General features: G+C 48.6%; 1 protein-coding gene across 2 annotated transcripts in view; it reads left to right on the top strand.

The window, feature by feature from the left end:
- ACADVL (acyl-CoA dehydrogenase very long chain) overlaps positions 1 to 21361 on the top strand; it is a 68361-nt gene that overhangs the window by 7325 nt on the left and 39675 nt on the right. For both annotated transcript variants that reach the window (XM_077261453.1, XM_077261454.1), the window contains exons 2-3: positions 20610 to 20652; positions 20742 to 20819. In XM_077261453.1, the coding sequence (XP_077117568.1) occupies positions 20610 to 20652; positions 20742 to 20819 (121 nt within the window). The remainder of the gene's footprint in view (positions 1 to 20609; positions 20653 to 20741; positions 20820 to 21361) is intronic.

Here is a 21361-nt window from a genome sequence, read left to right as displayed (position 1 = left end):
CACACGCAGGTAGAAACAGGATTTAGCAAAAGAGGCCACTCTAGCTAAATAGGAAAGGATAGGACCGATTACTAGGCGGTCAGTATTAAAACCCTTCCAAAAATATCCACAGCAGATAATACAAAAAGTTCCACAATCTAACTAAAGACATGGAATGTATATCTGCCACTCCAGAGAATCCAGCAAGACTGAGAAAATACTGACACAATCTAAGCTGGACAAGAAAACACAAAGAATAGCACTGAATTATGAAGCACACAACATGTGTGCCACAGAAAAAAAAACCCAGACACTTATCTTTGCTGATTTGGCAGAAAGGCAGGAGGAACCAGGCAGAGGTCCATAACCTCCCAAGAACAATTGACAACTGGCAAGGACAAATGAATCCTGCACGCCTAAATACCCCAGTCAGAACTGCAATCAGCAGATACACCTGACCAGGGCTGCAACTCGGGGGCAACTGCATTACCACCTACAACCACCGGAGGGAGCCCAAAAGCAGAATTCACAACTGTCGCCAGAAAGGCTGCCTGCTATGTACTGGCTATTAGGCACGCTGCAGCGAGGCGATATAACTACTCCCACTCAGGCAGGAACAATAATTACACAGGTCAACAAAAAAAAAATTTATTTCTGGTGTCCAAAATATTTTAATGAATTTGGGGTATTTTTGGGGTGCTGATTCTGAATATGCTATCAGTTTTGCCAGATTGGCTCAAGTTTTTGAGATTTTTGGTATCTTATTTATAGCACTTGTTGGTAAATGCGACGCATCATCTCATTAATTTCTTTGGATTAGTACTTGAACTGAGCAGTTCTCAATATAGTTTTGTGTTAATTAGTGTTCTAAAAGTTTGTTCATAGCTTGATTTTTGCACTAACTTTATGTTGTTGTCTGTTTTCCAGTGAAAAGCATGAACTCATCAAGAAGAAGTTGTCTTAACGATCCAGACTCATTCTGTTACATTTGTGGTGAATACACACTGCCAAAACATAGAAGAAACATAACAGACTTCGTAAAAAAAGTGTATTTTGCCTATTTTGGGGTTATGCTTGGGGACCAAGACAAGTTTTGGGCACCACACATAGTGTGCAAAGCATGTATCGAATTATTACGAAAATGGAGCAAAGGACAAAGAAAAAGCTTCAAATTTGGTGTTCCAATGGTGTGGAGAGAGCCAAAAAATCATCATGATGACTGTTATTTCTGTGCAGTGCAAGGATTCAATAAGCATAAGAAACGAAAATGGGAGTAACATGGAATCTGCAAGAAGGCCTGTCCCTCATTGTGAAGATGTGCCTGTACCTGTGTTTACCATAAATAACAGTCATCATGATGATTTTTTTGACTCTCTCCACACCATTGGAACACCAAATTTGAAGCTTTTTCTTTGTCCTTTGCTCCATTTTCGTAATAATTCGATACATGCTTTGCACACTATGTGTGGTGCCCAAAACTTGTCTTGGTCCCCAAGCATAACCCCAAAATAGGCAAAATACACTTTTTTTACGAAGTCTGTTATGTTTCTTCTATGTTTTGGCAGTGTGTATTCACCACAAATGTAACAGAATGAGTCTGGATCGTTAAGACAACTTCTTCTTGATGAGTTCATGCTTTTCACTGGAAAACAGACAACAACATAAAGTTAGTGCAAAAATCAAGCTATGAACAAACTTTTAGAACACTAATTAACACAAAACTATATTGAGAACTGCTCAGTTCAAGTACTAATCCAAAGAAATTAATGAGATGATGCGTCGCATTTACCAACAAGTGCTATAAATAAGATACCAAAAATCTCAAAAACTTGAGCCAATCTGGCAAAACTGATGACATATTCAGAATCAGCACCCCAAAAATACCCTAAATTCGATGAAATATCTTTGGCACCAAAAATGCTGTTGACCAGTGTTATCAACGCCGCAGTCGCTACGACGACTCCCAAAGGCACAGCACACGGTATGCTGCCACCAGCTTTGATTAAACGGGTCCGAAGCTAACCCAAAACAGTAGCGTAATTCCCTTCAGAAGCCTTAGGGTACGTTTTAGAGCATGAAGAACGAATCTAGTATTTTAAATATTTTACTCCATTAAAGATTAAGGCAGTGTTTATAAAAAGGTATAAAAGATGTTACAAAATGAGACAATTGAAAATGTACAAGGTAATAATAAAATAAAGGGATTAAATGAGAAAAGGTAACTCTAACATTTTCTCAGGACATTGCAGGCAAAAACCATGTTGGTGGGCGGGACCCCAATTATCCCAGTGCATGAGGAGGTCTGGATAGGAACAGCTCCTCAAGTAAGACTCTGGAGGCTGGGTAAAGTGGAGTCACTTAAATAACCACAGCCTTGTGACAGCACGAACAGGGCTGGCTTCTTCAGACCCTCCTACCTCTTCAGTCTTAGTAAATTTAGCACAAGTTTGTCTAATGCCTGTATCTCCGCTACAGAACATGTCAGAATCATAACACACCCAGCATTCATCTTGTATTAACATTGGCGTTCTAATGAGACCAAATTTGAGTTTGATTGGATTTCTCTGGAACTACGCATCCCAACTCTGTCCCTGTTGGAACTAGAAGCCCGCGTTTACCGTAGCCGATAGATCTGCCGATGGAGATTCACAAACTGGATGTATTATTTTCCTAGCTTAAACCGTTGGCCCAATATCTTATCATATTAGAACAAAGACCCTCATGGATTTTGGAGACTTCTATACCAGTTCTAGCTGGAGGAAAGTTTGAGCCAACACAAGCGATCGTAAAAATTCTTTTGGGAGGGTCATGAAGAGTGAGTTGCGCAAAGTCAGGAATTTACAGCCAGAGCAATAAAAACTCTTCAACCCCCATTGAAAAAAGCTAAATCCCGAAGTAAAAGGGGGGGGTCAACTCCCACCCTATAGGTGCTGGCAGTGAGAGACTAAAACTTATATTTCATACAATATGGTAACAGTGCCCAATAGCCAGTACAAAGCAGGCAGCCTTTCTGGTGACTAATTACCCTAGGTGCAGTACCCTATCTGACCTGAGGGTAAGGGGGCGCCAGAGAGCTGCAAGTTCTCAAGCGGAACAGTAAAGCGGGATATACATAAATCCCTGCAGTTCGTGGTATATTGTAGAGCTATGGGATAACTAAAATAAGTCCCTGCTGTAAATCGATAGGTCAATAACCATGTGTGTGTTTTCATCACATTGTTAGCAGTGGAGGGATAACTAAAATAAGCCCCCTGCACATGTGATAGCCGTCTGTTGGCCTACGGTCACCCTGATCCGTGACGTAGGGGAGACGGTCACAGTGTGAATCGTGACACCATCCAATATACAGCATGTACGGGGGAGGAGGAACCATCCAATATACAGCGTGTACGGGGGAGGAGGAACCGTCCAATATACAGCGTGTACGGGGGAGGAGGAACCATCCAATATACAGTGTGTACGGGGAGGAGGAACCATCCAATATACAGCGTGTACGGGGGGAGGAGGAGGAACCATCCAATATATAATTCCTGGAGCACCGATCCTAGGCTCGGACTGTTGTGAACTCTATTTCTGGGCTCCCTCTTGTGGTCACAAGTGGTACTGTGTGAGTGCTGTCTTTCTGCAGGTTTGTGACTGGCATCAGCTGTCTCGTTATCTGTGGGCTGGTTTTCTATTTAAGCTCACTTGGACTCTGTCTATGCCTGCTGTCAATGTATTCAGTGCTATTCTGATTCCTTCTGACTACCTTGCTCCCAGTCTCTTCAAGAGAAGCTAAGTTTCCGTTTTGTTCATTTTTTGATCATCAGTGTTCTATATGTTTCTTGTCCAGCTTGCTAATATGTGATTTCCCAGCTTGCTGGTAGCTCTGGGGGGCTGAGTTTCTTCCCCCACACCGTTAGTTGGTGTGGGGGTTCTTGATTTCTCAGCGTGGATATTTTGGTAGGGTTTTTTACTGACCGCACAGTTCGCTATCTGTCTTCTGCTATCTAGTATTAGTGGGCCTCATTTGCTGAATCTGTTTTCATTCCTACGTGTGTCTTTTCTCCTTACCTCACCATTATTATTTGTTGGGGGCTTCCTATATCTTTGGGGTTATTTCTCTTGAGGCAAGTGAGGTCTTGCTTTCTCTTTAGGGGTAGTCAGTTTCTCAGGCTGCGTCGAGACGTCCAGGATTTTAGGCACGTTCACCGGCTACCTTTAGTGTGTTTGGATAGGATCAGGTTTTGCGGTCAGTCCAGTTACCACCTCCCTAGAGCTCGTGTCTATGTTTAGTTACCTAGCTAGTATTTCCTGTGATCCCCAGCCACTGGGATCATAACAGTACAGCAGGCCAAGAAAGTGTTTAATGCATCACATGAAGTGGGATAAAAGAAGTCCTGAGTACAATTTTTTTTTTTTTTTTTTTTTTTTTTCCTCCTTTGCTGCAGTCTGTCTAGCTTCTCTCATCCCCTTAATCTCTGGGTGGTTTTGTGTTCAGCTGCAGACATGGATATTCAGAGTCTGACTTCTAGTGTGGATCATCTTGCTGCAAAGGTGCAAAATATTCAGGATTTTGTTGTTCATAGCCCTATGTCTGAGCCAAAGATACCTATTCCTGAGTTGTTTTCTGGAGATAGATCTAGGTTTCTGAATTTTAAGAATAATTGTAAATTATTTCTTTCTTTGAGACCTCGTTCCTCTGGTGATTTCGCTCAGCAAGTTAAAATTGTTATCTCCTTGTTACGTGGCGACCCTCAAGATTGGGCTTTCTCTCTGGCGCCAGGAGATCCTGCATTGCTGAATGTGGATGCTTTTTTTCTGGCGCTTGGACTGCTTTATGAGGAACCTAATCTTGAGAACCAGGCAGAAAAGGCTTTGCTGGCTATCTCTCAAGGTCAGGATGAAGCTGAGGTGTACTGTCAAAAATTTCGGAAATGGTCAGTGCTTACTCAATGGAATGAGTGTGCCCTGGCTGCAAATTTCAGAGAGGGTCTTTCTGAAGCCATTAAGAATGTTATGGTGGGGTTCCCCACGCCTGCAAGTCTGAGTGATTCAATGGCTTTGGCCATTCAGATTGATCGGCGTTTGCAGGAGCGCAAATCTGCGCATCCTCTGGCGGTGTTCTCTGAACAGAGACCTGAGTCAATGCAATGTGACAGAATTCTGACTAGAATTGAGCGACAAAGTCATAGATGTCAAAATGGGTTGTGCTTTTACTGTGGTGATTCTACTCATGTTATCTCAGCATGCTCTAAGCGCTTAAAAAAAATCGCTAAACCTGTCACCATTGGTACTATACAGCCTAAATTCATTTTGTCTGTTACTTTAATTTGTTCTTTGTCATCCTACTCGGTTATGGCTTTTGTGGATTCGGGTGCTGCCCTGAACCTGATGGATTTGTCGTTTGCCAGGCACTGTGGTTTTGTCCTGGAGCCTTTGGAATTTCCTATTCCACTGAGGGGAATAGATGCTACGCCATTGGCTGAGAATAAGCCTCAGTATTGGACTCAAGTGACCATGTGCATGACTCCTGTACATCAGGAGATGATTCGCTTTCTTGTGCTGCATAATCTGCATGATGTTGTCGTTTTGGGTCTGCCATGGCTGCAGGCCCATAATCCAGTTCTGGATTGGAAAGCTATGTCTGTGTCAAGTTGGGGTTGTCAGGGAATTCATGGCGATGTCCCTTTGGTGTCAATTGCTTCTTCCACTCCTTCTGAGGTCCCTGAGTTTTTGTCGGACTACCAGGATGTATTTGATGAGCCCAGATCCGGTGCCCTGCCTCCTCATAGGGATTGTGATTGTGCTATAAATTTGATTCCTGGCAGTAAGTTCCCTAAGGGACGACTTTTTAATTTGTCTATACCAGAACATGCCGCGATGCGGAGTTATATAAAGGAGTCTTTGGCGAAGGGACATATTCGCCCATCCTCCTCCCCTTTTGGTGCAGGATTCTTTTTTGTGGCCAAGAAGGATGGTTCTCTGAGACCTTGTATAGATTATCGTCTTCTAAATAAAATCACGGTCAAATTTCAGTATCCTTTGCCATTATTGTCTGATCTGTTTGCTCGGATTAAGGGATCCAGTTGGTTCACCAAGATAGATCTTCGTGGTGCGTATAACCTTGTACGTATCAAGCAGGGGGACGAATGGAAACACTGGCGTAGCTAGAGCTTTTGCCGCCCGGGGCTGTTTCCGAGTTTGGCGCCCCCCCCCATTGCCGTCACTCAACGCCAGGCACCTCCCCCTCAGCACTGTTTACCCACGAAATCCGGTGCCTGAGCTGTGTATCGCTGTTTGGTGCAGGCGCAGAGAGCTCTGGCCGTCTGACGTCACAGCCAGGCTTGCAGACTGCGCCTGTGCGGCCACCCACCTTGGTAATCCCAGCCCCGCAGTGTGTTATGCATTATGCAGAGTTCGGGGCTGGGATTCACAAGCAAGGCGGCCACACAGGCGCAGTGTCCAGCATTGCCCCAGTGTCCAGCAATCTGCCCCAGTGTCCAGCATTGCCCCCAGTGTGTCCAGCATTGCCCCCAGTGTGTCCAGCAATCTGCCACAGTGTCCAGCAATCTGCCCCAGTGTCCAGCATTGCCCCCAGTGTGTCCAGCAATCTGCCCCAGTGTCCAGCATTGCCCCCAGTGTGTTCAGCAATCTGCCCCAGTGTCCAGCATTGCCCCCAGTGTGTCCAGCATTGCCCCCAGTGTGTCCAGCATTGCCCCCAGTGTGTCCAGCATTGCCCCCAGTGTGTCCAGCATTGCCCCCAGTGTGTCCAGCATTGCCCCCAGTGTGTCTCCAGCAATCTGCCCCCAGTGTGTCTCCAGCAATCTGCCCCCAGTGTGTCTCCAGCAATCTGCCCCCAGTGTGTCTCCAGCAATCTGCCCCCAGTGTGTCTCCAGCAATCTGCCCCCAGTGTGTCTCCAGCAATCTGCCCCCAGTGTGTCTCCAGCAATCTGCCCCCAGTGTGTCTCCAGCAATCTGCCCCCAGTGTGTCTCCAGCAATCTGCCCCCAGTGTGTCTCCAGCAATCTGCCCCCAGTGTGTCTCCAGCAATCTGCCCCCAGTCTGTCTGAGTCAGACACATAAAGAAAAAAAAAAAAAGGAAAATCCTCACCTCTCCCGTTCCCAGCACAGGTCCCATGCACTCAGCGTCTCTCCGGCTCTGCAACGCTCAGGACAGAGAGGCTGAGCGCGCAGTGATGACGTCATCGCACCCTCTGCCCTGAGACGTCGCAGAGTCAGAGACGGTGAAGACGCTGCAGCTGCCGCAGGAACCAGGAGAGGTGAGTATTAGAAGGGGGGCCCGATGCCAGCGCTGGTATCGTGGGGGCCCCTGGTCGTGGCGGTGGTCGGCGCCGCCCGAAGATTTAAAGGGCCCGCGTCTCAATTTTTTTTTTCTTCCTCCTCCTCCTCTCTGGGTCGGAGCCGCCCCCGGCATTGTGCCGCCCGGGGCGGCCCGCCCCCCCCGCACCCCCCTTCCTACGCCACTGAATGGAAAACAGCATTTAATACGCCCGAAGGCCATTTTGAGTACTTGGTGATGCCTTTTGGACTCTCTAATGCTCCTTCTGTGTTTCAGTCCTTTATGCATGACATTTTCCGAGAATATCTGGATAAATTTATGATTGTGTATCTGGATGACATTTTGGTCTTTTCTAATGATTGGGAGTCCCATGTGAAGCAGGTCAGGATGGTGTTTCAGGTCCTGCGTGCTAATGCTTTATTTGTGAAGGGCTCAAAATGTCTCTTCGGAGTACAGAAGGTTTCCTTTTTGGATTTCATTTTTTCTCCTTCTACTATTGAGATGGACCCAGTCAAGGTCCAGGCTATTCATGACTGGACTCAGCCTACATCTGTTAAGAGTCTTCAGAAGTTCTTGGGTTTTGCTAATTTTTACCGTCGCTTCATGGCTAATTTTTCTAGCGTGGTTAAACCTTTGACGGATTTGACCAAGAAGGGTTCTGATGTTACTAATTGGTCTCCTGCAGCCGTGGAGGCTTTTCGGGAGCTGAAGCACCGGTTTTCTTCAGCTCCAGTCTTATGTCAGCCAGATGTCTCTCTCCCCTTTCAGGTCGAGGTTGATGCTTCTGAGATTGGAGCAGGGGCTGTTTTGTCGCAGAGAAGCTCTGATGGCTCTGTGATGAAGCCATGTGCTTTCTTTTCAAGAAAGTTTTCGCCTGCCGAGCGGAATTATGATGTTGGTAATCGGGAGTTGTTGGCTATGAAGTGGGCATTTGAGGAGTGGCGACATTGGCTCGAGGGAGCTAGGCATCGTGTGGTGGTCTTGACTGATCACAAGAATTTGATTTATCTCGAGTCTGCCAAGCGCCTGAATCCTAGACAGGCTCGTTGGTCGTTGTTTTTGTCCCGTTTCGATTTCGTGGTCTCGTACCTGCCTGGTTCGAAGAACGTGAAGGCTGATGCCCTTTCTAGGAGTTTTGTGCCTGACTCTCCGGGAGTTTCAGAGCTGGCTGGTATCCTCAAAGAGGGAGTGATTTTGTCTGCCATTTCCCCAGATTTGCGACGAGTGCTGCAGAAATTTCAGGCTGATAGACCTGACCGTTGCCCACCAGAGAGACTGTTTGTCCCAGATAGATGGACCAGCAGAGTTATTTCCGAGGTTCATTCTTCGGTGTTGGCGGGTCATCCTGGGATTTTTGGTACCAGTGATTTGGTGGCTAGGTCCTTCTGGTGGCCTTCCTTGTCGCGGGATGTGCGTTCCTTTGTGCAGTCCTGTGGGATTTGTGCTCGGGCTAAGCCTTGCTGTTCTCGTGCCAGCGGTTTGCTTTTGCCTTTGCCTGTCCCGAAGAGGCCTTGGACGCACATTTCCATGGATTTTATTTCAGATCTTCCAGTATCTCAGAGAATGTCTGTCAATTGGGTGGTGTGTGATCGTTTTTCCAAAATGGTCCATTTGGTGCCTTTGCCTAAGTTGCCTTCCTCCTCCGATTTGGTTCCTTTATTTTTTCAGAATGTGGTTCGCTTGCACGGCATCCCTGAAAATATTGTGTCTGACAGAGGATCCCAGTTTGTGTCCAGATTTTGGCAGATTTTTTGTGCTAAGATGGGCATTGATTTGTCTTTTTCGTCGGCCTTCCATCCTCAGACGAATGGCCAAACCGAGCGAACTAATCAGACGTTGGAAACTTATTTAAGATGTTTTGTTTCTGCTGATCAGGATGATTGGGTGACTTTTTTTGCCATTGGCCGAGTTTGCCCTTAATAATCGGGCTAGTTCTGCTACTTTGGTTTTGCCTTTTTTCTGCAATTCTGGTTTTCATCCTCGTTTTTCCTCGGGTCAGGTTGAGCCTTCTGACTGTCCTGGGGTGGATTCTGTGGTGGATAGGTTGCAGCAGATTTGGAACCATGTGGTGGACAATTTGAAGTTGTCACAGGAGAAGGCTCAGCGCTTTGCCAACCGCCGTCGCGGTGTTGGTCCCCGACTTCGTGTTGGGGATTTGGTATGGCTGTCTTCTCGGTATGTTCCTATGAAGGTTTCCTCTCCTAAATTCAAGCCTCGCTTCATCGGTCCTTATAAGATTTTGGAAATCCTTAACCCGGTGTCTTTTCGTTTGGACCTCTCAGCATCGTTTGCCATTCATAATGTGTTCCATAGGTCTTTGTTGCGGAGGTATGTGGTGCCTGTGGTTCCTTCTGTTGAGCCTCCTGCTCCGGTGCTGGTTGAGGGCGAATTGGAGTACGTGGTGGAGAAGATCTTGGATTCTTGTATTTCCAGACGGAGGCTTCAGTATTTAGTTAAGTGGAAGGGCTATGGTCAGGAGGATGGTTGTCGCCTCTGATGTCCATGCGGCCGATTTGGTTCGTGCCTTCCATGCGGCTCATCCTGATCGCCCTGGGGGTCTTGATGAGGGTTCGGTGACCCCTCCTCAAGGGGGGGGTACTGTTGTGAACTCTATTTCTGGGCTCCCTCTTGTGGTCACAAGTGGTACTGTGTGAGTGCTGTCTTTCTGCAGGTTTGTGACTGGCATCAGCTGTCTCGTTATCTGTGGGCTGGTTTTCTATTTAAGCTCACTTGGACTCTGTCTATGCCTGCTGTCAATGTATTCAGTGCTATTCTGATTCCTTCTGACTACCTTGCTCCCAGTCTCTTCAAGAGAAGCTAAGTTTCCGTTTTGTTCATTTTTTGATCATCAGTGTTCTATATGTTTCTTGTCCAGCTTGCTAATATGTGATTTCCCAGCTTGCTGGTAGCTCTGGGGGGCTGAGTTTCTCCCCCCACACCGTTAGTTGGTGTGGGGGTTCTTGATTTCTCAGCGTGGATATTTTGGTAGGGTTTTTACTGACCGCACAGTTCGCTATCTGTCTTCTGCTATCTAGTATTAGCGGGCCTCATTTGCTGAATCTGTTTTCATTCCTACGTGTGTCTTTTCTCCTTACCTCACCATTATTATTTGTTGGGGGCTTCCTATATCTTTGGGGTTATTTCTCTTGAGGCAAGTTAGGTCTTGCTTTCTCTTTAGGGATAGTCAGTTTCTCAGGCTGCGTCGAGACGTCCAGGATTTTAGGCACTTTCACCGGCTACCTTTAGTGTGTTTGGATAGGATCAGGTTTTGCAGTCAGTCCAGTTACCACCTCCCTAGAGCTTGTGTCTATGTTTAGTTACTTAGCTAGTATTATAATGAACCAATGAGAAAAGAAGCACCAGGAGAACCAAGAGTAAAATATAGTAACAACTTTATTAAAGACAAAAATGTAGACATATAAAACACAGAGAAAACACAGGATACAAGACAGGGAACACACCATGAAGGTGGCACCACGAGAAACCAACAGGTAAACCACAGTAAGGAGCATCAATAAACCTAAATTCTGTGCACCCAATCAAGGTAAGCATACAAGTATCCCAAAAATGCTTGGACAAATGCCAATAGAGAGGGGCACCATTAAGGAGTGACTATATCCTAAAGAGACAAGTAAAGATGCAGGAGGTAACAATAACATGGAAAATACCTGTGGGACCGTGATGCCACCCACCCCAACGCCACGTTTCGGCCTCGTGCCTTCTTCCGGGGGTCACTCCTTAATGGTGCCCCTCTCTATTGGCATTTGTCCAAGCATTTTTGGGATACTTGTATGCTTACCTTGATTGGGTGCACAGAATTTAGGTTTATTGATGCTCCTTACTGTGGTTTACCTGTTGGTTTCTCGTGGTGCCACCTTCATGGTGTGTTCCCTGTCTTGTATCCTGTGTTTTCTCTGTGTTTTATATGTCTACATTTTTGTCTTTAATAAAGTTGTTACTATATTTTACTCTTGGTTCTCCTGGTGCTTCTTTTCTCATTGGTTCATTATATTCAACTAGCACTGAACCTTACTAGATATACCCTGGCACCCCGTCTATATATTTTTTTGGTGTGGTGTGTATATTTCGCTTTTGGATTCATACTTAGCTAGTATTTCCTGTGATCCCCCAGCCACTGGGATCATAACATCGGACATCACTGTTTCAGGCAATGAGGAATGCTGCAATTGGCTGTTCAGAATTGAACAGCCTATCACAGCGATCGTGGGTGTGGGAGGGCGGCGTCATCCCCCAGGATGACGGCACCATCTGCCCAGAGGTAAGATAGTTCTGGAATTTTAATGCGATCACCGTGACTTCGATCGCAGTGTCGCATTAAAAAAATGACTTAATATTCCAGCCATGGTCAAATTGGTCCAGGTCACAAGGACGGAATATTACTTCAATGTCAGAAAGTGGTTAAAAAGCCTAAGGGGACATGTTTTGGAGACTCGCCGGGCCACGTGTAAAACCCGACGTGGAATATAACAGAGCAACGGCCATATGGGATTGATGCGGAGCGCAGCCGAGCTGAGACCGGTGCCTGACAATCTAAAAGAACCAGGACAGGACAAGTGTATCTGGAAACGTTGTGACATGAGGACTTGGTGGTATTGGAGGACGGGTGTTGATGGGGAGTCCTCTCGTAGACCCCTGGCCATGTAGCTGGACTGGAGGTGACAAGGGGGTCCTCTCGTAGACCCCTGGCCGTATAGCTGGACTGGAGGTGACAAGGGGGTCCTCTCGTAGACCCGTGGCTGTACAGCTGGACTGGAGGTGACGGGGGGGGGTACTATCGTAGACCCCTGGCCGTATAGCTGGACAGGAGGTGACGAGGGGGTACTCTCGTAGACCCCTGGCCGTACAGCTGGACAGGAGGTGATGAGGGAGTACTCTCGTAGACCCACTATGGCGCAACTGGACTAAATGTGGCAGGAGATCCCGTTGTAGACCCACAGCAGGACACCAGGTGATGGTGGTCCTTGTAGACTGTCAAGATATTGTATGAAATATAATATAACTTGTAGTCTCTCATTGCCAGCACCTATAGGGTGGGCGTTGACCCCCCCCCCCCCCCCACACACACACACACTTTCACTCCAGGGTTTAGCTTTTCTTTTCAATGGGTAACCTAAAGCTTGTGCGTGAGCAGGGTGTGGCTTTAACCTGCAGGTGACCAATCCTGCAAAACCACCTATGGTCCCTCCCTTCTCAGTCAGGATTGTCTGTCTCCAGAGTCTCAAAACGTAAAGATCTCTGACCTCAGTGAATATAATTAACCAGCCCTTTAGTGATGCCCCGAGGCTAGAGTATATAAGTCTCTACTCTTAACCCAGCCCATAGTCAGCAGAGTTTTTTGCCTGAGGAGCTGTACTATGCACTGGGACATCTGGGGTCTGCCTGCCAGCATGGTTTTGCCTGAATAACTGAGAACATGTGAGTTTTACCTTTCTTATTTAATCCCTGATATTTTTATAATTACCTTGTACATTTTCAATTGTCTCATATTGTAACATCCTTATGTCTTTTGTAAACACTGCCTTTTCGGAGTAAAATATATAAATTACTAGTTTACGTTCTCCTGTTCTAAAACGTACCCTAAGTCTTCTGAAGGGAATTACGCTACTGTTTTGGGTTAGCTTCGGACCCGTTTAATCGAGGCTGGTGGCAGCATACAGTTGTACTGGGTAGTTGGGAGTCATTGTAGCAACTGCGGCGTTGATAATTATTGTTCCTGCCTGAGTGGGAGTATTTATATCGCCTCGCTGCAGCGTGCCCAATAGCCAGTACAAAGCAGGCAGCCTTTCTGGTGACTAATCACCCTAGGTGCAGTACCTAATCTTACCTGAGAGAAAGGGGGGTGCCAGAGAGCTGCAAGTTTCAAGTGGAACTGTAAGCGGGATACACATAAATCCCTGCAGTTCGTGGTATATTGAAGAGCAGCGGGATAACTAAAATAAGCCCCTGCTGTTAACTAAGAGGTCAATAGCCTTGTGTGTGTTTTTTCATCACATTGTAGCAGTGGAGGGATAACTAAGATAAGCCCCCCTGCACATGTGATAGCCGTCTGTTGGCCTAAAGTTACCCCGATCTGTGACGTAATGGTGATGGTCATGGTGTGAATCGTGACAAATTGGTGGCAAGGCGGTGGGATATTAGAGCATTAAGGCCCCGTCTCACATAGCGAGATCGCTAGCGAGATCGCTGCTGAGTCACAAGTTTTGTGACGCAACAGCGACCTCCATAGCGATCTCGCTATGTGTGACACGTACCAGCGATCAGGCCCCTGCTGCGAGATCGCTGGTCGTGTCGGAATGGCCTGGACCTTTTTTTGGTCGTTGAGGCCCCGCTGACATTGCTGAATCGGTGTGTGTGACACCGATCCAGCGATGTCTTCACTGGTAACCAGGGTAAACATCGGGTTACTAAGCGCAGGGCCGCGCTTAGTAACCCGATGTTTACCCTGGTTACCAGCGTAAATGTAAAAAAAAACAAACACTACATACTCGCCTTCTGATGTCCGTCAGGTCCCTTGCCGTCTGCTTCCTGCTCTCACTGACTCCCGGCCGTACAGTGAGAAGTGAGAGCACAGCAGTGACGTCACCGCTGCGCTCTGCTCTCACTGTACGGCCGGATCTCAGTCAGAGCAGGAAGCAGACGGCAAGGGACCTGGACACCGAAAGGCGAGTATGTACTGTTTGTTTTTTTTGGTAACCAGGGTAAACATCGGGTTACTAAGCGCGGCCCTGCGCTTAGTAACCCGATGTTTACCCTGGTTACCGGGTGCTGCAGGGGGACTTCGGCATCGTTGATGACAGTTTCAACGATGCCGAAGTCGTTCCCCTGATCGTTGGTCGCTGGGGAGAGCGGTCTGTGTGACAGCTCCCCAGCGACCACACAGCGACTTACCAACGATCACGGCCAGGTAGTATCGCTGGTCGTGATCGTTGGTAAATCGCTATGTGAGACGGGGCCTTTAGTGATTTGGTTTGTGCAATCATTCCTCTCACTAAAAACTTGCAAAGTTCTTGCGAGAACTCTGCGCAAATAAGTTTGGAGAACGAACTCAGTGTTTATTAGTCCTGAGACAATTGTGTGTACTGGTAATTATCCCCTACCCTTCTCTTTGTTTTTCTGTCCTATCTTTTATTTGGCAATCATGGTTGTGCTGGGAGAAACCTTTTATAAGAAGCAGACCAGAGACACCCTTATTGCCTTAAGGTACCTTCACACGAAACGACTTTGTAACGATATCGCTAGCGATCCGTGACGTTGCAGCGTCCTGGCTAGCGATATCGTTTAGTTTGACACGCAGCAGCGATCAGGATCCTGCTGTGATGTCGCTGGTCGCTGAATAAAGTTCAGAACTTTATTTGGTCGTCCGATCGCCGTGTATCGTTGTTTGACAGCAAAAGCAACGATACCAGCGATATTTTACACTGGTAACCAGGGTAAACATCGGGTTACTAAGCGCAGGGCCGCGCTTAGTAACCCGATGTTTACCCTGGTTACCAGTGTAAAATGTAAAAAAAACAAACAGTACATACTTACATTCACATCCCCCGCCGTCTGCTTCCCACACTGACTGAGCGCCGCAAAGTGAAAGTGAAAGCCCAGCACAGCGGTGACGTCACCGCTGTGCCCTGCTACTGCCGGCGCTCAGTCAGTCAGTCACTGCAGGAAGCGGACGCCGGGGGACGCGCAGGTGAGTATGTAGTGTTTGTTTTTTTTACATTTTACGCTGGTAACCAGGGTAAACATCGGGTTACTAAGCGCGGCCTTGCGCTTAGCAACCCGATGTTTACCCTGGTTACCCGGGGACCTTGGCATCGTTGGTCGCTGGAGAGCGGTCTGTGTGACAGCTCTCCAGCGATCAAACAGCGACGCTGCAGCGATCGGCATCGTTGTCGCTATCGCTGCAGCGTCGTTTCGTGTGAAGGTACCTTTACGCAAGTCACAGCACATTGACTTTGCAGGCAAAAACAAAGCCCAACTGGTCGCAGTTCTGGTGCAGTGGGAAGCCGCTCTAGACCACTCTCAGAGCCCAGTGGCCGCAGAAGCCAGCACCAGCGAACATGGTGTTGCAGCAGAGGTCCAACCACTGAATATGGGCCCTACCAGCAACCAGGGCGGTTTGGACCCCAGTCTCCTGGCGGTCTTGGAACTACTGCCGATGACCGTGATGGACGTTGGCAGCTGATCCAGCAATACCAGGAGCGGGAGTACCAGCTGCAGTTAGCCCGACTGCAAATGCAGGGGTCATCCCAGTCCAGCCATAAGCCCAGCAGCGCTCAGATACCGAAGCCCCGGCCCGATCACTTTCCTGTTATGGAAAAGGACGGGGACTTGGACACTTTTCTGCGGGCATTTGAGAAAGCCTGCAGACAGTACCAGCTGCCTACAGATGAATGGGCATGATACCTGACACCAGGGCTGAGAGGCAAAGCTCTGGAGGCATTTGCTGTCCTCCCTCAAGAACAAGATGGTGATTGAGGCCATCAAGCGGGCTCTGATAGCCAAGTACCAGCTTACACCCGAGGTTTACCGTAGAAAGTTCCGGAACCTCCAACGTGGCCCACACGACAGTTACAGTGATGTGGCACATGGACTGGGGACCCACTTTGACCAGTGGACCCAAGGACTGTCAGTCACCACCTTTGCACAGCTGCGAGACCTGATGATCAAAGACCAGTTCTTACATCTTTGCCCAGCTGAGGTGCGACAGTTCGTGATGGACATAGAGCCCAAAGACGTGACGAAAGCAGCGCAGATTGCCAATGCCTATGAGGCCAACCGTAGATCGGAAGTGCGGAAGCCAGTCACCACCAGCTGGAGAGGGGGTAAGCCTGCAACCAGCACCAGTACCCCTGCCTGCCAACACACCAGAGGTCCTGTCCCCATAGCCAACAGCATCAGACCTACCACCGAACCTCGCCAGTGTTACTTCTAAAAGTGGACTGGTCATATCAGTCCCCACTGTCCAGACAAGCAGAAGAACTCCCCCATCCCAGGCCCCAGGGCCTAATGCAGCAGTTCTTTTGGTGGGTGTTGTGGCTGGGAGGGTGTGTGACAACGTACAGCACCTCACCGTGGGAGGCCATGTTGCTACAGGCCTCAAGGACACCGGGGCTGAACGAACCCTCATCCGACCCGAACTGGCGGCCCCTGAAGAAATCATTCTGGGGAAAACCCTAACTGTCACTGGGATTGGGGGCATCAGCTGTCCCTTGCCAATGGCCCGGGTTTATATTGATTGGGGTGCTGGGAGCGGGGTGAAGGAAGTGGGGCTGTCTGATAATTTGCCCACTGATGTTTTGTTGGGGACTGATTTGGGGAGGATGGTTGCATACTACGTCCCTGACACCCTCCCCAATCTGCTAATAAGGGTAACGTTAACCCTGATGATGATGATGATGATGGGAAATCGCATGTTACTTGACCATGCTTTATCTTGTAATGATGCATCTGATAACCATTTTTTCCCTAGGATTGATGGTGAAAATGTTGTACCTATGCCCACTGAACCTGATAATGATGTTTCTGTGAAAGTTGATGTGTCCATAGGTACAGGAGTGCTCAGCCACGTTGCTCTGCGGAGTGAGACGGCTGAGGAACCCCTAGCAGGGGCAAGTGTCGGTGCTACAGGAAATGGGTATATACATGGGAACCGTGAGGAAGGTGATGCCATGCAATTGACCAGTGCCACCGAGGAAGGTAACTGGCCCATAAGTAGCAATGCTCCTGAGGTGATGGGGGTGGATGGGGAGGTAGAACCCATAGCAGCGTCGGCTGATGGGTCTGTAGAAATCCCCGGGGAGACAGCCTACGTAGCTGCTGTCACCCGCAGTCAGAGGGCCCGAAACGCAGATAACTGTCTGCCTCCCGGACCCTCCTCAGTCATTAGTGTGACTGAACCAGAGGTGGACCCAGAGCAGGTTCCAGAGGGTTCCCGTGGGGAAGGGACCCTGACGTCGCTTCTGGCTTCCCATAGCCAGGAGTTACAGGCCGCTCTGCACACAGATGCGAGCCTAGAGAGTTTGAGACAACTCACCGAGACGCCCATCTCCGAGACTGATAAGGAGAGGGTGTTCTGGGAAAGAGGAAGGTTGTACCGGGAGACAGTACCCGGAAAATCGCAAAAGGAGTGGTTGAGGGAAAGACAGCTGGTCGTCCCACAGCAATTCCGGGGTGAGTTGTTACGGATTGCCCATGAGATCCCGCTAGCTGGACACTTGGGGATCAGCAAAACAAAGGCCCGGCTGTCTCAACACTTCTATTGGCCCAAGATGGGGACACATGTGTCAAACTACTGCCGCTCCTGTGTCACCTGTCAAAGAGTGGGGAAGGTTGTCTTCTCCAACTGACCTGGAAGGACTGAGTTAGCAGTCCACGAGGTGGACACCGGGAATCATGCCCCACTACGGCGAACACCCTATCGAATCTCCGACCAGGTGCAGCAGGTTATGCGCCAGGAGATCGATGAGATGTTACAGCTGGGGGTGATTCGACGGTCAAAGAGCGCGTGGGCCTCACTCGTAGCTCTCGTGCCAAAGAAGGACCGGACCACCCGGTTCTGCGTGGACTACAGGGGGCTCAACGCCATTACAGCCTCTGACGCACACCCAATGACGCGCATCGAGGAGCTGCTTGAGAAGTTAGCTGGTGCAAAATACCTGACCATAATGGATCTGAGTCGAGGATACTGGCAGATTCCCCTGAGCCCCGAGGCGCAGGAGAAGTCCGCCTTTATCACACCCTTTGGACTGTACGAGTCCACGGTCATGCCCTTCGGCATGAAGAATGCCCCTGCCACTTTCCAGCGGATGGTCAACCTCCTGCTTCAGGGACTGGAGGAGTACGTCGTGGCGTGCTTGGATGACATTGCCATCTTCAGTCTCTCCTGGGAGGAACACCTGCAGCATCTCGAGGAGGTGCTCAGGCGAATTCACCGAGCAGGACTGACTATCAAGCCGGGAAAGTGCCAGAAAGGCATGAGGGAGGTCCACTACCTGGGGCACCGGGTAGGCGGAGGCACCCTTAAGCCAGAGCCTGAGAAAGTGGAAGCGATCGTGAACTGGCCCACTCCCAGGACCAAGAAACAGGTGATGTCCTTCCTGGGCACCTCAGGGTACTATAGGCGCTTCGTACAGCACTATAGTAGCCTGGCAAAACCTTTGACGGACCTTACCAGGAAGAAGCTACCCCACATCCTCAACTGGACCGACGGCTGTGAGGGGGCCTTCCAGGCGTTGAAAACAGCACTGTGCAACGCCCCTGTGTTAAAAGCAGTCGACAGTAGTAGACCGTTCTTGGTACAGATCGACGCCAGCGAGTTTGGCCTTGGTGCTGTGCTCAGCCAGGTTGACTCGGATCACCAAGAGCACTCCGTGTTGTACCTGGGTCGGAAACTTGCCGAGGGAAGTGGCCTACTCCACCATTGAGAAGGAGTGCCTGGCCATAGTCTGGGCCCTGCAGCGCTTGCAGCCCTACTTGTACGGCCGTGCCTTCACGGTGGTGACTGACCACAACCCTCTGCTCAGGCTAAACGCCATGTGTGGAACCAACGACAGGTTACTACGCTGAAGCCTTGCCGTTCAGCAGTTTGACTTCACCATTGAACACAAAACGGGCAGGGAGCATGGAAATGCAGATGGGCTGTCCCGCCGGGGTGAACCTGCTGAGGTGCGCATGGAGGAGCACCGAAAGGTCCTGCCTCCGTAGCGCAGACCAAAAGGGGGAGGTGTCACGATATTGTATGAAATATAATATAAGTTGTAGTCTCTCATTGCCAGCACCCGTTGACCCCCCCTTTCACTTCAGGGTTTAGCTTTTCTTTTCAATGGGTAACCTGAAGCTTGTGCGTGAGCAGGGTGTGGCTTTAACCTGCAGGTGACCAATCCTGCAAAGCCACCTATGGTCCCTCCCTTCTCAGTCAGGAATGTCTGTCTCCAGAGTCTAAAAAACGTAAAGATCTCTGACCTCAGTGAATATAATTAACCAACCCTTTAGTGATGCCCCAAGGCTAGAGTATATAAGTCTCTACTCTTAACCCAGCCTATAGTCAGCAGAGTTTTTTGCCTGAGGAGCTGTACTATGCACTGGGACATCTGGGGTCTGCCTGCCAGCATGGTTTTGCCTGAATAACTGAGAACATGTGAGTTTTACCTTTCTTATTTAATCCCTGATATTTTTATAATTACCCTGTACATTTTCAATTGTCTCATTGTAACATCCTTATGTCTTTTGTAAACACTGCCTTTTCGGAGTAAAATATATAAATTACTAGTTTCCGTTCTCCTGTTCTAAAACGTACCTTAAGCCTTCTGAAGGGAATTACGCTACTGTTTTGGGTTAGCTTTGGACCTGTTTAATCGAGGCTGGTGGCAGCATACAGTTGTACTGGGTAGTTGGGAGTCGTTGTAGCGACTGCGGCGTTGATAACTATTGTTCCTGCCTGAGTGGGAGTATTTATATTGCCTCGCTGCAGCGCGCCCAATAGTCAGTACAAAGCAGGCAGCCTTTCTGGTGACTAATCACCCTAGGTGCAGTACCTAATCTGACCTGAGAGGAAGGGGGGCGCCAGAGAGCTGCAAGTTTCAAGTGGAACTGTAAGCCGGATATACATAAATCCCTGCAGTTCGTGGTATATTGAAGAGCAGTGGGATACCTAAAATAAGCCCCTGCTGTTAACTAAGAGGTCAATAGCCTTGTGTGTGTTTTTTCATCACATTGTGGCAGTGGAGGGATAACTAAGATAAGCCCCCCTGCACATGTGATAGCCGTCTGTTGGCCTAAAGTCACCCCAATCCGTGACGGTCACGGTGTGAATCGTGACAAATTGGGTGCAGCGGTGTGGATTCGTGATATAGACCCTCAGTGGTTCCCGCCCCTACATATATATTGGGAGTACTTTCGATACATGTATCCATGGTGGGAATGTCTGAGATCTTTGGAGGTGATGGGGGTGCACTTTATTATCATTACACCCCATTATTCCTTGTTACCCTGTGAGTTTTGAGCTCTGGGTGTTAAAGATGAGAGACCCTCACTGTCTGTTATTAACCCTTTATGGACTGTGGGCATTTTCAGGGGTCCCTCCGTATTCCACGTAGGACATAGATGTTTGACCTTAGCATTGGGCAGAGCTGCTAGAAACACGCCCAAACGAGAGCGCTCTGCCGAAGCAGCGCACACGTCAGTACGAGCTTCTGGGGGTGCCTGGAACATTATGACCCGGGCAGGAGTCGTCCGTGTCCCCCACTGATTAGTTGGGGGTGAATATTTCATTATACTTGGTGTCTCCCTTTTGGGGTCATAGCTCTGTATCTGACTGTATGTGTTTTACACAGGACCCAGGCTGGATGTGTCCGGGGGTACGCCCAATCTGCAGAGGTAATCGATGTCTATCACCCGTCTGTGCCCCGCACAAATTCCCCCCCCCCTTGTGATACTTATCTTGTGCATTTCAATGCTTTCTTCAGACTGTTTTGGATAAAGATGGCGTGTCCGCTTCAGCGACATCCTCCGGACATGTCCACGTGGCACAGAAGAGCTCTCCAGTAAGTTGTGCTCCAAAGTTTGACTCCTATGTCATGTTCTGTTGTGTATGAGGTTTCACAGTGAGTACATAGTACTGGTGGGTGTAATGTACAGTGGGAGCAGTCATACACCTGGGTATATAGTACTGGTGGGTGTAGTGTACAGTGGGAGCAGTCGTACACCTGGGTATATAGTACTGGTGGGTGTAATGTACAGTGGGAGCAGTTATATACCTGGGTATATAGTACTGGTGTGTGTGTAGGGTGTACAGTGGGAGCAGTCATACACCTGGGTATATAGTACTGGTGGGTGTAATGTACAGTGGGAGCAGTCATGCACCTGGGTATATAGTATTGGTGGGTGTAGTGTACAGTGGGAGCAGTCGTACACCTGGGTATATAGTACTGGTGGGTGTAGGGTACAGTGGGAGCAGTCGTACACCTGGGTATATAGTACTGGTGGGTGTAGGGTACAGTGGGAGCAGTCGTACACCTGGGTACATAGTACTGGTGGGTGTAGTGTACAGTGGGAGCAGTCATACACCTGGGTGTCATGATTCCCC

The sequence above is a fragment of the Ranitomeya variabilis genome, chromosome 5 (assembly GCF_051348905.1).
Source record: "Ranitomeya variabilis isolate aRanVar5 chromosome 5, aRanVar5.hap1, whole genome shotgun sequence".
NCBI lineage: Eukaryota > Metazoa > Chordata > Amphibia > Anura > Dendrobatidae > Ranitomeya > Ranitomeya variabilis.
The sequence above is the reverse complement of the archived record's forward strand: the minus strand, read 5'-3'. Positions and strand labels throughout refer to the sequence as shown.